At 40.0% G+C, this 17375-nt stretch overlaps 1 protein-coding gene across 2 annotated transcripts in view; it reads left to right on the forward strand.

Moving 5' to 3' along the window:
- The first annotated feature begins 14612 nt into the window (after positions 1-14612).
- Positions 14613-17375, forward strand: part of ADCY8 (adenylate cyclase 8) — a 373977-nt gene continuing 371214 nt past the window's right edge. For both annotated transcript variants that reach the window (XM_043978000.1, XM_043978001.1), the window contains exon 1: positions 14613-16198. In XM_043978000.1, coding sequence (XP_043833935.1) covers positions 15233-16198 — 966 coding nt within the window. In that variant the 5' untranslated portion in view covers positions 14613-15232. The remainder of the gene's footprint in view (positions 16199-17375) is intronic.

A 17375-nucleotide genomic window follows, 5' to 3' on the forward strand; every position in this document is an offset into this window, starting at 1 on the left:
TTCCTTTAAGAAAATGAGTTGTTATTACTCTCTGAGACAAAAAGAGTCTAAAAACTAATTTAGTCAGCAAACATTGTAAATACCAAGAAGAGATATGATAATAACAGTCAACACTATTTATAATAAAGAACAGTGGTATTGGAGTCAGAAGACCTATGTTCAAATTCTAGCTCTGCTATTTACTACCTATACAACCTTAGTGAACTTATTTCACATCTTTGTCCCTCATTTTCTTCATCTGGACTATAAAGGGGTTTGCCTGGAGTGGATATTATAAGAAAAATGCTTAGAGGGATAAATGGGATTATAAATCCATATACATATATATGCATGCATGCATGCATAAAAAGTTTTGGAAACATTAAAACTATTTAAATACTAGTTATTATTTCCCTTCTCACTCTAAATTTTTGATCCTATAAAATTATAAACAATACTACCTTGGAGAATAGTGAGAACTGTAAAACAATTTCCTAATAAGGAAACTCACTCTAGCAGGTGCAGATCAGCACCTGGACAACAATTCACAATATTAGACAGTATTGAGTAGTTGTGACTTAACAATAATGGTCCACAGTCAGCAAGTCAAAACTGGAACTTGAATCGAAGTATTCTTAGTTTCAAGGCTAGCTCTCATTCCATTATATCACTCTATCTCATTCTGATTATGGAACTCATTGCAATAAAAACAAATAAAATATTTTAAAGGAGACAAAATGAATATTAGAAAGAAGTAACACATGTCTACTTTCCTCTACATATAATACATTTATGAGAATGATCTATAGAGAGGTAATATTCTTAGTGAGAGTATTAAAAGGGAAGAGAAAGTTTTTATAAGCAATATTCCACAGTAAAACACATCACAAAGTTGACAGAAAGATGTAAAGAAATGAGGAAATACATAATTTCAAAAAGATATGAAAATATATTATATGAACTTATACAGAGTGAAGTGAGTAGAACCAGAAAAAAATCATTTATATTGTAACAACAATATTATAAAAAACAAACAATTTTGGTGACTTTTTCAAACTAATGAAGAATGAACTATAATATAGACAACCCTAATTGACAACACTCTGATACAGAGGAGAAAACCAGTGTTCATGGCAAGGGAAAAGCTTACACAAGGCTAAAGGATTAGTAAGGATGGGCACTAGGTCAATGACCTCTCTCCAAGTCCAGTGTACCTTTCCAAAATACCATGTTCTCCCTCATGGAGTGATCTTAGGCAAAAAGCCAGTCCCCTCCCCACAAAAAAAAAAAAAAAGAAAGGAAGAAAGGAAGGAAGGAAGGAAGGAAGGAAGGAAGAAAGAAAGAAAGAAAGAAAGAAAGAAAGAAAGAAAGAAAGAAAGAAAGAAGACAAAAATGAAACAAAACCCATTTTAACTTTAGGAGTTATTCCTAAGAGGAAGTTAGAGGAGATCAAAAGGTAGGAGGGAGGATATCCCTTTTGCAGTCTGATCTTTTTTTTTTTTCCTGACCTTAACTGACTGATGAAAGCAGTGCTTTTTCTTCTTCCTCCTCCTCCTCCCTGCTTTCCACCTCACACAGTATTGTTTTCATTCAGAATGAACTCCAATATCCTTCCAGAAGGCAGGATCTTATTTAAATAGTCCCTCTGAAGATGTAAAATTACTGATGTAGACACTTTACACTGATTGCATCTGTTGTAGCACTTCCAATGTGTTTAATCTGCACACTTTCTATAATTTGTACTCTAACTACTTTATAGCTGATCTTTCCCTAAACACTTGTCCAGAAAAGTTCATCACTGATATTTCTGATGAGTTAAGTCTCAAGGGACTGTCTTTTTCCCTTAAGGATTTCCAGCTTTGGAATTCTGCCCAACCACCACCAACCTCTTTCTCTGTGGAAACTGTATCTCTCTGGTATCATTTCTCTTTCCTGAACTGCCAGTCTTTTCTTCAACATATTAATATTTTATATATGCTTATTTTAGAGCATAAGAGTTTCTTAGGGCATTTTGCAAAGGACATTGTTTTTATGGATATTAAATCTATACATTAATAGGATTAACCTGGAAATTATAGTTCAACTATACCAAATAAAAAGGTTTCTTTTCTTTAACCCAACTATTGTCAAAATAAGAAGTTTCTTTCAGGCCACAGAATCTCAAGAGTATGGAATAGTCTGGCTTGATGGAAAGGACAATAGAGGGTGGGTGAGGAAAAGAGAATTTGCCACTTAAGACAATTAAAAAAAAAAAAAGGACACTAGTCTCTGAGTTAAGATTCATGGATCCCAGATTCGACATTTACTAGCTGTGTGTCTAAGGACAAGACACACATCCTCTCTAAACTTATGTTACCTCATTTACAAAGTGAAGACATTAATAACTGCACCACTTAATTCTCCAGTTGTTATGAGGAAAGCACTTTGTAAAAGCCATAAAGCACTTCACAAAATAAATAAAATTGAATCGATGGGTGGATGGATAAATAAAAGAATGAACAAAAAGTCACTTATTAACTGATTCTAGGGACAGAAAGACTAAAAATAAATACTGTCCTCCCAAGAAGTCCTTCATCATGACAAATTTGATTTATGGCAGGGATACCAAGATGGTACAACATTAGAAAAACAATAAATATAATTAATCATACTAAAAATGAAAACATTCAAAACCACATAATTGTTTCAGTACAAAAACTTTTGGTAGAGTACTATACTCATTTATGCTAAAACCTCCACAAAATATAGATAGAGAAGAACCTTTTTAGTACTATAAAAAGTATCTGTCTAAATTTTTTTAAAAGCATCATATGTAATAGAGATATATTAGAACCATTCCCAACAATTACAGGTGTAAAAGCAAGGTTTCCAACTCCCTACTACCATTTGATATAGTTCTAAAAATGCTATCAGTAGTAATAAAACAAAGGACAAATATAAATATATGAGGATGTGTAAAGAAGAGATAAACCAACCCCAGATGATGATAAAATGATGAATTTCTTAGAAAGTTCTAGATAAACAATAATACTAATTGACATTATAGCTTCTGTGAAGTAGAAAGCTTCAAAATAAACCCTCTAAATCAACTATACAGGTGTAAGGGCCTAAAATTCTAGCTATACTGCCTAAAATAGCTAATGAGTGGTCACCAATACATTATAAGCTTTAGCAGGAGTTAGACTTTTAAGCATTTATTAAGGAGAATAAGAATTTGGTGGAGAGAGAAAGGCCTAGATTCATCTATCTAACAAAGGGAGAGCGCGTCTTTTGCTCCACTCCCCACCAGAGTCCTGATGAAAGAGAGCGAGAGAGCCAGCCTCACCCCCTCTTCCTCCCACCAGCAAATGTCATTTCCTGACACCAGAGAAAGCCACATGTCTTGCCCTCAGGCACCTTCTCCTCATGGCAGGGGCCCTCCTACAGTAAGTCTCCAGCAGGTGCCATCATTCCAATTGTTACACAGGGAAGGAGAGGGGAGGAAAGGAAAGAGGGATAAAATTTGGAATTCAAAACTATAAATAAAAATGTTTATTATTTAAAAATTCGTCAAAGAGAACAGAAGTTTTTGAAAAAAACAAACAAGCAAGATGGTTTTCAAATTGGGATGTATGCTATAAAATTGAGTTTTGTTATAGATACAGTCTTCTTTCTATGTATATGCTGTGTATATGTGTGTTTTCATGTTTAGAATAATTTTTAAAAGAACAAACTGTTAAAAAAATAAAATCAACTATATGCACGTCTGTGTGTGTGGTGTGTAATAATAAAAAATCCAAGAGACAATAATACAAAGGGAAATCTTATTGCAAATAACTATAAAATGCAGACAATCTATGAAAGCACATAAAATACTAATATACAGTTAATTACATCTTGTATACTTATATATTACATATTGTGTTTTACATTATATATTAGATACATTTAGATATGATATATATTTAAAGATATAAAGAACAAATTAAATATTCATAACCATTGAATATTCCAAGAATAATTAGTACTCACGGTTAGGTAATGCCAATATAATGAAAATTATAGTACTACCGAAGTTAACTTAAATTTTTGATGTTTTACCAATAAAACTATTAAAGGGGCCCTTTATAAAATTCAATAAAATAATAACAAAATCCATTTGGAAAAATGCAAAGCCTGGAATATAAAGGAGGTGGGAATTAAAGGAGAAATTAAACTTCCAGACTGCATTCCATCTTATAATGTAGCAGTCATCTGGTATCTATCTGGTATTGATTAATAAATAAAAAGACATTAATGAAACAGACTTGACAAAGGAGAATCAGAAATAATGGAACTCAATAATCCAGTGTTTTAGTAAACCAAAAAGCATAAATTATTTAGGATAGAATTCCCTAAGGTATTTTTTTTAAAGTTGGGAAAACTGGAAAGGATTCTGGCAGAAATTCAACCTAGACCAACATTTTATTCCACATTCTACAATGCATTCTAAATGAATATGTGACAGTATTAAATAACTTACCACAAAGATATCTGAAAGAAAAGTTGATCATATGCCTCTTGCAGCTATAGATAGGAATTATATTGCTAAACAACCCCCCAAAGGGATAGAAGCAATTGCAAAAGGTAAAATAAATAAATTTGATTACACAAAACTGAAAATCTTCTGCATGAAGAAGATCAATGTTCCTAAGTTAAGAAAGAAAGGTATAACATGAGAGGAGAGGAAATTATAAAAAATTCCTCTGATAGGGCTTAAATAAATTAAGTGGTAGTACATGGAGCACTACCCTTGAAGTCAGGAAGAACTGAATTGAAATCTTGCCTTAGACACTTACTAGTTTCATGACTATCACTTAACCTTTCATACTCACTTTCTTCATTTATAAAGTAGGGGTAATAAAGCCACCTACCTTACAGGATTTTTGTGAGGATCAAATGAGACAACATTGGTAAAGTATTTTCCAAGCCTTAAAGCACTATGTAAATGATAGCCATTAAATTACTACATATGCTATATATACATAATATATAACTATATATTCGTATATAACATATGTACATTTACACATATGTATTCATATAAGTGTGTTCAGCTCCAAAAGCTACTCTTCAGTAGATAAGTAATCAAGTGATATGAACAGTTTTCAAAAGAAAAAAATGCAACTATTAACAACTACATGAAAGAATTGTCTAAATCATCAATACTTAGAAATGCACATAAAACCAAAACAAAACAAAAACCAAATAACCCCCCATGAGGTTTCACCTCAGATCCTACAATTTGAGGTGGGGTATGACCAAAAATGGCAATAGTTTGAGTCTTTGTGGAATGATGGTAACATTGTTGCATTGTTGGTAGAAACATAAAATGGTATAATTATTTTAAAAAGCAATTTAGAATCATGCGAACAAAATAGCTATACCCTATCAATCAGGTACTCCATTACTGTGCTCATACCCCAAGAAAACCATTGATAAGAAGAAAGTCCCCATGGATACCAAGATATTTATAGCAATTTTTTGTGATAGAAAATAATTGGGAACATCAACTGGGGATGCCCATGAATTGGGGAGTGACTAACCAAATTGTGATTCTTGAATGTAATGGTTTATTTTTGTGCTGTAAGAAATGATAGACATGTTGAATAGAGAGAAGCATTGAAATATTTAATATGATCTGATACTGAGTGAAGTAAGAAAACAAGAAAACAATATACACGATGATGACAACAATGAAAACATAAAGATCAACCTACACACAAAACCAAAAGTAAATGTTGCAAAATTGCAAAATTAACATTAGTTAAAATAAGAGGGATGTGAAGATAACCCTAACCCACCCCCTTTGTAGAGGTAAGAAGTCTGTAAGTTATATACCTTCCATATCTTTTCAGAATTTTTATTTATATTGAGCATTTCTGCTGATTTCCTCTTTTCTCCTTTTTTCTCTTTAAATACTATTTATTAAATGGGATGGCTCTTAAGGAGGAAGGTATACTTGGGTAAAATTTGGTAATATAAAAATAGTTATCAAGAAAAACTTCTGTGCAAAAAAAGAGACAGTCCCTGCCCTCAAGAATCTTATATTCAATAGGTACAGGCATCACATATATGAAAAAGATCACCCCAAAAGGGAGTTTTGTTCCAAAAAAGGTAGAATTAGGGGAGGGGTTAGAGATGAGATGGGACAGGTAAGGTAGTAAGTATGCAGTGACAGGGAGAGGCTGGGTTGGCCTGGCCAGATGGTTAAGTGGCATGTGAAGCTGAAATAGTGTCTATTCATTATATTTATCAAAAATTCACTCCCTCTTACATACATCATGAACTGTAGTTTAAGCAGAGTATGTAAGAAACTTACTCTAATTAAGAAATTTTTTTTTCAGTTTCCACTTGAACTAGTTTTTTAATATTTTTTTTCCAATTTGCAGGATCTGAGGTGAAACCCCAGGGTTGTTTCGATGTAGATTTTTCTAAAATATTTAGTAATTTGGACAAAAGTTTTTATTCTTTTTTTTTTAGTGAGGCAATTGGGGTTACGTAACTTGCCCAGGGTCACACAGCTAGTAAGTATAAGTGTCTGAGGCCGGATTTGAACTCAGGTACTCCTGATTCCAGGGCCGGTGCTCTATCCACTGCACCACCTAGCTGTCCCCTGGACAAAAGTTTTTACAGTAAAGTCTTTGAATTGGTTGGTGGTTGTCCTTTCTTGAAGAGGACCAAAATGACATCACTATGTTAGAATCAAGTTACAGTGTGTGCACCTGTGGCTGATCAGACCAATATGAGCTCAAAAAGCTCTAGCTCAGTTTGGGCACAAATAGTCCAAGTGAATATTTGGGGTGGTTTCTCTAAATTTGTGCATCTCACAATTATATTGAACTACCTCATTTCTGCTTTTCTCATAGAGCACAGTACTTTCTTTGCTGAGGGCATGCCATATTGTGTGGTCTTGTGTCTGTATCTCCCATGTAATGCAATCAATTCCAAAGTTATTCAGAGAGACGGGAGTGCTTAACTTGTGTGAGTCCCCCATAAAACAGACTTTTAGTCAAGCATATATTTGACATTCAAACAACATGGCCAGCCGGTCAGAGTTGTGCTCTCTGTGGTAGAGTTTGAATTCTTAGCACTTTAGCTCAAGAGAGGACCTTAGTGTCTGGTAACTTATCCTGCTAGGTAATCTTAAGAATTTTCCTAAGACAATTCAAATGGAAGTGATTCACCTCCCTGGCATGATGTTGGTGTACTGTCAAGGTTTCACAGGCATTAAACAATGAGATTAGCACAATGGCTCTGTAGACCTTCAGTTTCATAGGCAGTCTAATACCTCTTCTTTCCCATACTTTCCTTCAGAACCTACCAAAGACTGAGCTAGCTCTGACAATGTGTATGTCAGCCTCATTATCAATATGTACATCCCTAGAAAGCACATTGCCAAGGTAAGTGAATTTATCCACAGTATTGAAAATTTCTTTATAACTGATATAACTGATGTTTCCACATATGGCTGGTATGGTGGAGCACCTGTGTTTTCTTGGTGTTAATTACTAGGCCAAAATTAGCACAAGCAGTAGAAAGTCAGAAGCCCTCACACCAGAGGTACTAGTCTTCCCTGAACATACTCTATATCCCAAAGTCTTTGAGTAAATCTGGTTCTGGTTGTCAAAGAATAGTAACTCAATACACTCACTTCTAATTTAATTATAGAGTTTGGCATTCAAACAAGAGACGAAGCAAACACTCTCTCATCCATAAAATGGGACAAAAAGATGTTTTTCTCATTATCACCAGTGGGTCCCCAGGTTTTTGAAGAGTTCTCAGGAATGAAACCACACATAAAATAGCAATACACTAAGCAAAATCTAGAAAACTCTAGACCCTAATAAGAATGACCCAAGAAGAATGACCTAATAAGAATGACCCACTGTGGTAGACAAAAGGAATCTGGAGCCTTTTACTCAAGAACCAATCTAGGGTCAGTTAACATCAGGTATATTTGAACAGACCTATCAAGAATAATGCATTCTTCACTTATTAGAATGTAAACTCCTTGTGGGAAAGGACTGTTTAAATTGTGTTTCCCGACCCCGGAATAGTGGCTCACATTTGCTGAATTCTTGTAAATCACTACTTACCTGCTTTCTAAATTCTGTTTTTATCTAAATCTTTTTTTTTTTATTCCCCTGTCAGATAATGGCCTGGTCCTGTCAGTTTGTAGCATTTTTCAAAACCTGAATCAAGATTCCATTTATGGACAGTCAGTGAATTGATATTTGCCTCTGCCCAGTTTGGAGAATTACCTAGTTGGAGGAAGGGATATTTTACTAATTACTAGATTCTAGCTCCTAGGACAAAGATATATATTATTTAACTTTGCCTCCCTTCTGCACATAACCCCACACAGCATGCCTTTCACTAACAAATGTTTGTTGAATGAATATAGGCATTACTATGGAACTCCTTACAAACCAGGTTGACATTCAAGTTGGGTCCTCAAGAGAGGGCTGTGCAAGGTCACCAACCTAACTCTTTCCTCCAGAGCTATCTAGGTCCACTGGCAAGATATACTTCACGGTGACTGGAGATGACGTCAGATGTTTTTTTAAAGCAATTGGGGTTAAGTGACTTACCACTGGACCTAGATGGCTCTGGAGGAGAGAGTTAGGTTGGTGACCTTGCACAGCCCTCTCTTACTTAAATCCAATTCAGTGCAAGTCATGACATCACCACAATTTTGTGATCCTCTTCAGGAAATGAAAGACAAACAACAACAACAATAAATGACACTAAATCAGGGTCCCCCAATCACATGGCACAGGCAAATTTTTACTAGTCCACCAAACTTTTACTACCAAAGATCCTCATTCTTAAGTTTAAGAAAAACAAGTAATTAAAATTTATAGACAGGATAAATAATAGTCTGTTTCTTGATTAATTTAATGGGTTAGATGGATGTCTGGGTCTCCACACTTCTTAATGGAATGTCGGCCATGCTTTTGCAGATGCCATGACCATCAGATGTATTTACTGCTTACCATTAACCAGAAGGTGGTGAGAAATATTCATTTTTTCAGTGATACTATGTGGCTACTTTTGGCAGCTAGTTGGAACATTGAATTGAGCACTGTGGTTGAACCTCAGTGACTTCTCTTGATGAGTTCAAATCCAGCCTCAGACACTTACTAGCTGGGTGACCCTGTGCAAGTCACTGAAGCCTGTTGTGCACAGTTACTAATTTGTAACATGACCCAGAGAAGGAAATGGCAATCACAAATGAGAACATGGAGAGTCAGACACAACCAAAAAACAACTTGACATAACATGTGGTTACTGCAGTTGTGTTTGAAAATTTATTCAGACTAGTATTTTCTTCAACATAAATGCTACTACAATTCATGAGGTATTTTAAATTGAGTGGGAAAATATAAGACATGTCTTACCTTTGTTGGTAAAAATAATGGAGAACCAAGCTGGGACATATATTAGAGAGGACATTGAACTTGCTAAGTAGCAAAGGTTCTTTTTAACTATTAAAAAAATCATTTGCCACATGATCACAAACATACCCATTGATTCATTTTGTCTCTATTCCTAACACTGTAACTTGCATTATTTTCCTCTGAACATAGGAGTTTATCTGTGGAGGGAGGCATGTGGGGAATTTCCTCTATCAATATAAACAACTATCTGAAATTTATTATTCCAGAAAGTTGGCTGAAGGCACTGAAAGACATGATAGCGCAGTGGATAGAGAGCTATCTCAGGATCTAGGTAGACCTGGGTTCAAGTCCTGTGTTTCATACACACTGGATCGGTAGCTAGAAGTTTGCTGTTGATCAATTGTTTCTGTCATCTCTGACTCATTGTGGAGATACTGGAGTGATTCGCCATTTCCTTCTTCAGCAGCTATAGGTTAAGTCTTACCACATCAGACTGGCATTTAGTAGGTACTTAATACATGTTTATTCAATTGATGAAAAAAGCTGCCAATGGGCAAATTTAGGCTTTATACGAAAGGGACCAGAGCCCTTTCAAAGTGCAATGGGCTGCCTCATTAGAACTCTTCAAACACAGGCTGAATTATCTATAACTTGTTGGGGAGATTCCAGAAGGGATTATTTTCCAATTACGTGTTAGAATAGGTGGCTACTTTAGTAGCCCTTCTAGTTCTGGGATTCTGGGAAATAAATGACAACTACTATGAATTCATTAACCAAATGCTTATTGATTGATCACCTGAATGCATAATTTATACTTTATTCACAAAAAGCATCTGCATAAAAATTTATGTGTGTGTATGTGGGGGGCTGTGGATATATACATGTATATCTGGAATCCTGTAACTGTCTAGGAAACTATTCTGACTGAAAACACCTTTCATCAATACAAACTATCTGTTCCTTTTAACTTTGTACTCTCAAGAGAGTTGTTTGGGAGTTTAAGGGATTTGCCTTAGGTCATATAGCAATATTAACTGAGGTGGGAATTTGAGCCAAGTATTTCAGAGGCTAAAGAAACTGATTTGTCAAAATACACACACACACACACACACACAACACATATTACCTATTTTGTCTACAGAAGGCAGGTTTACTTATTTATTACACTGAAACATTTCATGAGATAGTGGTTGCCTCTTCATAGATTCTAGTCTGGAAATCTGATTGAAGCTGGGTATACATTTGGATGTAGGGACCCCTGGGCTAGAGGATCTTCCTATTTGAATATTCTATTCATGGATTAAGTGCTTTGATAATCAGTAAGGGAAACACTCCATTTACAGAACTATACCTTGTATGTACTATTTTAAAACTGTTATAATCTACCACTGCAAAAGAGGAAGCCTTCCAGGTTCATTTTGATTTTGGGGTTTTTGTTTCATTTTGTTTTGGTTTTGTGGGGTAATAAGGGTTAAGTGATTTGCCCAGGGTCACATAGCTAGTAAGTGTCAAGTGTCTGAGGACAGATTTGAACTCAGGTCCACCCGAATCCAGGGCCAGTGCTCTATCAACTGTGCCACCTTGCTGGACCCAGATTCATTATAATAGATATTTCCATGCTCATCTCCACTGATTCCCTACCATTAGAATCAAACTATAAGATCATGAAATTCCTTGACTTACTTTCTTCAGGTTACACTATTCACTCATCATCTTGGGCTTTAAAAAAAAATCAGATCAGGTATCAACCCATTAATTTGCATTTATTCCTTTTTATGCTTGAGAAATCATTGGGAGGCATTCTGGCTGGAGGAGCATTTGAATATGGCAAGTTTCATCTGAATTCAAACCTGTGCTTTATTTGGGCTAAATCTACAGACCCCTGAGGGAAAGTAGTAAAAATATGAAGAGGTTTGTTCCTTTGCCAAAATTGTTAATGTGCCCATTTAGCATAGAGGACTTGGGGGGATTGTGTGTGTGTGTGTGTGTGTGTGATGGAATGTACCAGAACTAGCTAGAGAGGTGAATCAATTTCTCTAAATGAACAGGGAATGATATAATAATTCACATTTTAAAATAACTCACATTTCTCTAGTGCTTTAAAATTTATCAATCACTTTCCTCACAACAACCCAATGAGGATTGCTTTTCTGTTTTTTGAGACACTTGCCCCATCTGTAAATTAAGCAACAATGAAACACTGTTAATCCTCATCTCTGAATACTGGTTCAAAGAATAGGGAAAGAAAAAGACAATTTCCTCCCCTCTTTAAATGCCTATCCTTTGTATTCATTGCCTAAAGTAGACCCTGTTACAAAGTCCTTGAGATCCTTATAGGAATGATAACACAAGTGTGTATAGGCACATATATATTTTCTGTAAAGTAAGATATTACTGCATTAAAACGGAAGGCATTCTTACCTGAGAAAATACATATAGTATCTTTTGGATAGGATTGGGATAGAAAAGGTACTTAGACAAACCCCTCTCTTGATATTACTATTAGTTATTATTAATACAGTGAGGGAGCCCTATTCAATTTTCCATGGTTTGGAATCAAAGCTAACTTCTTCAGTATTTCCTAGGTATCTGGCAAATCCCCAAAACTGCAGTTTTAAGGAAGGGACATTCTTCTCCTCCCTTTCTACACTATATGTAGCACTTTGCTTTAGCGATTTTCTAATGCATTTATGATTATTTGTGTAGGAGTCTAGTACCCTACTAGACTGTAGTTAATTCCTTGAATCTTATCTCCTCCAGCACAGTATTCTGCATATAGTAGGTGCTTTAAAAAATATTAATGAATTCCCAAGGATAGGTGCTCCCAACAGTCCGGTCTGAAACTCATATACATGGCAAAGAAGCACACATACTTAACACAGGAGTACACACACTAGGGGCTAGAGGACAAGACAACTCTAGAATCTATGGGGGCGCTGTGTCCAGTGTCATCAATCCTCTTTTTCCCAGTACTGCAGAGGAGCTGAATTGTTCTCTTAGGATATGGGAAGGTCATTCCTTCAGGAGATGAGGTGGGCCTTATGGAAGCAGCTAGATGGTCATTTTTGCCAACACGGGTGGGGTGGGGGTGTAGAGTCCTGAACCTGACGTCACTAGGCATCAGCTGACAGTGCAGTCCCTGGCTCTTCTAGTTAAGACAGTGGGAGACAACAGCAACAGCAATAACAGCGACTTGCAGTCGCTGCAAGATCTCGGAATCTGGACTGCTGGTGCGCCCTCTGCAGCATCCAGGAATCCTTAGGGTCTCGCAAGCTGCCTTCAGGAGCGCGGGAAAACTGCAGTCCAGTGGCCTCAGGCAGCCGGGCTGCACTGGGGCTATGTTTGACACTGTACTGGGAAAAGCTGGATGGAGCCTGCTGAAATGTCTTACCCGGTATTCCTGATGCCTCACTTCGAATGGGAACTAACTTCAGAGCACGCAGCTGTCTAAGCAAATGTTTTAGAGAGCTCAACACCTGACCCCTGAGGGAGTTCTTTCAAACCCCTCCCTCCCCCAACCGCCCCCCCCCCAACCCCGCCTCCGCCATTTCCCTTAACATTTTGGATTAGAGTAATAAAGTCACGCCCAAAGACTGACTGATCCTTTATTTTTTATGTACATGAACTAAAACTGTTTATGAACGGGAAAATTACTTTTACCACCCCATGTTAGTATTCCAACATTTATATGTATGTATGTATACGTATGTGTGTAGAGAGAGACAGAGACACACACAGAGTGTGTACGTACACACACACACACACACACACACACAGCGTTAGGGAGATGCCTAAAGCAAAGAAAGGTTAGGTGGCTTGTCCAGAGTCACACAGACAGTATGTGACAAAGGCAAGACGACCTCAGTTCTCTCCTTGAGTTTTCCCGGGGTCTATACAACAAGTTTTCAGAGGGGTATTCTCCATTGGAGGTTGGGAAGTTATTTGATGTTCCCAGTGGTTCCAATCCAAAACCAATGCTTTTGCGTTTTCTAATAGTCGGGAGAAGGGAAAGGCGAGGGCAGGGGCCAGAGCATGAGGAGACTTTTTTGTTGAACTAGGAATCCTTCCTTCCACTCTGACTGGGAAAACAGGATCTTCCAGGCAAAGTTGGAGACGAAGTAGAACCCTCGGGACTTCACACCTGGCATCCAGTAGCCACTGTTAACACTCCAGGAATGGAAGGGGGGGGGAAGGGGGAAGAGAGAGAATAACAGCCGCTTTCCCGACCGAGAAGTTGGATTTTAAGGCTTGGAGAGAAAGCCAAGGAGCCTTTGCTCATTAATCAATTTCCCGAGGGAAGTGTGCTCTGGGTGCAAACAATACATTTCTCATCTTCCACTCAAGCCTGTGGGATTTGGGAAGAATGTCCGCCTTACACGAGAACTTCTTTTATTTATTTCTGTGAGTAACCCTTTTCGTTCCTTTGCCGCTTTTAGGATGCCTAGGATGTTCAGTTCTCTTAGAACTCGTTGGATATTACTAATGGTTGTATTTTCCCTTCAAACGTTCTTCTAAACTGGTAGATTTAACGGCACATCTGCTCCCTAGTGCTAGAGACATCGCTGTTGTTATCCCCTAGTTTCTTCCTCTTCTCGCTACGACTTTCACCCTCTCACCACCCAGTCTCAGTTTACCAAGACCCTGGTCTAGGCAACTGAATTCTGGACAATCCTAGTTCATTCTCTCTTGGGCCAGTTTGCTTTGAAAACAGTCAGGGTTCTTCTTGCCCCCACCCCACCCCCTCTTGCTCCTCCCTCTTTCCCTGTTTCCCCCTCCCACCTTCTCCTCTTTTTTTCTAGCTTAATGGATCCAAGAGTACCAAGGGAAGGGGGATAGAATAGGTTGACTGAGTCCTCGAAACCGCAAGTGGAGTCCTTCACTTCTCCTTACAGACAAGCCAGGGGTATGGGAACCGCCCCCATCCTCTCTCCCCTCCCCCCCTTCCATCCCAGGAGGCAGACAGCCAGACCTAGTATTGCCCTAACCATCTTCGCCCCAAGAGAGGAGGGCAACGAAGGAGACTGAGGAGCTACAAGCTGCCCCCTTCTTCTCACTAATTAACTGCTTTATGATTTACTAGCTCAGCACCCACCTCCATTCCGATCCCTCCTGTGGGACGCGCAGCCACCCCCTCCCTTACCTCAGTCCCCCATACTCCTCCTCTCCCCTTCCCATCTGGTCAGCCCGGCTTTCCATCCGCACCGAATGGAGTTCTCAGATGTGCGCTGCCCCAGCGGCCGCTAGGAACTTCCCACCATTCACCGGACACCCCCCAAAAGCCCCCATTTTTCAAAGGATGCAGCAGCGCCGTGGGCGGCTGGGAGACCACGGCTGCGGACAGACCGGCCTGGCGCACAGCAGAAGCAGCAGCGGCGGCGGCGGCGGCGGCAGCGGCAGCATTCAGGCGCCGGGGTGGCTCTCGGGGAGCAAAGGCTTCACCACTGAGAAGAGCCCTGGAGGCAGTGCCGCCGAGAGCCCAGGGCTGCGCAAATAGCCGGGGCCGCCTCGCGCCAAAGTGGGGCGGCTAGAGGAGAAGGCAGAGGGAAGCACAATTCTTGGCGCTGGCGCGCACGGCGTGCAGAGATAGGGGCTGCGTTCCTCCGAGCTCCCCTTACCCAGAGTAGCTGGATCATGATCACCCTCACTGGCGTCACCTTCCGAGGACGAAAGGACAGCGGTAGGCTAGACTAGAGCTTGGCGCCCTTACTCAACTCCTCTGGTTCTTTTTCCTTTCGTTCTCTCTTTTTTAAATAGAAAGGAACTCCCACCCCCTGGGGCGCTCCGCCACCTTCCCTCCTTCTCTTCCCCCCAGCTCCCCAGGTCCGGGCGCTATGGAGTTATCCGATGTGCGCTGCTTGAGCAGCACTGAAGAACTCTACACCATTAACCCGACACCCCCAGCCAGCGGCGGCAGTGGGGGGAGCGGCAGCGGCGCCGGCGGTGGCTCGCGACCCCAGAGGCTGCTGTGGCAGACCGCTGTGCGGCACATCACCGAGCAGCGCTTCATCCACCAGAGCGGCGTCTGCGGCGGGAACGGCAAGGCTAGCGACCCGAGCGGCCCCAACCACCACGCGCCCCACCTCCAGCAAGCCCCAGCCCTCCCCCTCTACCCTCTGGGCCAGCCGGGGCGTCTGGGCTCGGCCGGGAAGGGCGGTCACAACAACGGGGGTGGCCCCACTAAAGTCTTCCCCGAGCGGAGCGGTAGCAGCGGTGACCTGGGCTTCCTGCACATCGACTGCGCTCCCAGCAACTCGGATTTCTTTCTCAATTGGGGTTACACCTACCGAGGGGTAATCTTCCCCACCCTGAGGAACTCCTTTAAGTCCCGGGACCTGGAGCGCCTCTACCAGCGCTATTTCCTGGGACAGCGGCGCAAGTCAGAGGTGGTCATGAACATCCTGGACGTGTTGACCAAACTGACCTTGCTCGTGCTCCACCTGACCCTGGCATCGGCCCCCATGGACCCCCTCAAGGGCATCCTTCTGGGCTTCTTTACAGGCATCGAAGTGGTCATCTGTGCTTTGGTGGTGGTCAGGAAGGACACCACTTCCTACACATATCTACAGTACAGCGGGCTGGTGACCTGGGTGGCCATGACGACTCAGATCCTGGCCGCGGGTCTGGGCTACGGGCTCCTAGGGGATGGGATTGGCTATGTGCTCTTCACTCTCTTCGCCACCTACAGCATGCTGCCGCTACCCCTCACCTGGGCCATCCTTGCGGGGCTGGTGACATCTCTAGTGCAGATCGCCTTGGAACTAATCATCCCCCGGTTGGCGGTGAATTCCATCAACCAGGTACCTCCTCCTACCCCTTCCCTATGTCTGGCTTCTGGGGAGCCTCGAGGTTATTTATGAGTGTATTTTCTTCACTAAGTGGCTGAATGGCCTAAATGACCTCTAAGATCACCCTTCCATCGCCAAGATTCTAGGCTTCTATGAGTAATGTTTATTTGACAACTCTTCAATGCTATCTCCTCTCCCCCCCCCCACCCCCAATAGCTTATCTTTTGGCATTCCAGAAAGAGCAGCTGGGAGCTGCGGTGGTTCATAATCTAAACCAAGAATAGAGATCATTAAGAAATAGTTAAGTAGTTGACTAGAATATCTTTAAGGCCCCTTCCAAGTAAAAAAATCCTGTATGTAATGCATTGAAGTGTAGACTGGGGCATGGGAGGACCTAATTCAGATACTTATTGTGCTAGTAACTTGTCTGTGTGACCTTATGTGACTTCTTTCTGAGCCTCAGTTTCCTTCTATGACCTTTCCAGCTCTGAGGCTATGAACTCAGTCGCTCTTCACTTTTATTTCTGACATCTTTCTTCCACATTCTCAATCCCCAATCCTTATATTGCCATACTCCTCTCAGTGCCCTACCCCATCCCCTTATAATATTTTCTAATTGGGAAATACTTTCTGAGAACTTCTGGACCTTCAAGAAACCCCAAATAAAGTAATAACAGTGATATTTTCTACAAGTATAAAATATGCTTTTGTGTTAATTCGCAGTTAATGAGGACCATCCCCCTTTATTGGGTGAAGTTCAATTCTTTGAATATAGAAGGTTGGGGAGGGGGAAAGAAGTATTGGTGTTTGCTAGGAAGGCAAGTTTGTCTCAGTCATTTGAAACACATTCAGGTAAAAGGATGCTCAGTCTATAGATCTCCATTCATTCCTCAACCAGCACAGGATTTCACCAGAGTATCTGATCCAGGGAGCTAAAGTTATCACTGTATGTGTATAGGGAACTAATGGTGAAAGATTTCTCCATTCATTCTTCTAAACTTCATTCAACTAAACCTATTAAATAGAATAATGCCCCAACTATTCATTCCCCTAGTACCATATTTGTTGCTGAAAAGTTTGGGGGGAGGGATCCCAAAGTCAAAGAAAACGGCTATTAAATTTTGATTAGAAGTCTGATTGTGTGTAGCTTTTTTCATATTGTTACTCCATTAAAACCTTTAAAAGTTCA

Source organism: Dromiciops gliroides, chromosome 1 (genome assembly GCF_019393635.1).
Source record: "Dromiciops gliroides isolate mDroGli1 chromosome 1, mDroGli1.pri, whole genome shotgun sequence".
Lineage (NCBI taxonomy): Eukaryota > Metazoa > Chordata > Mammalia > Microbiotheria > Microbiotheriidae > Dromiciops > Dromiciops gliroides.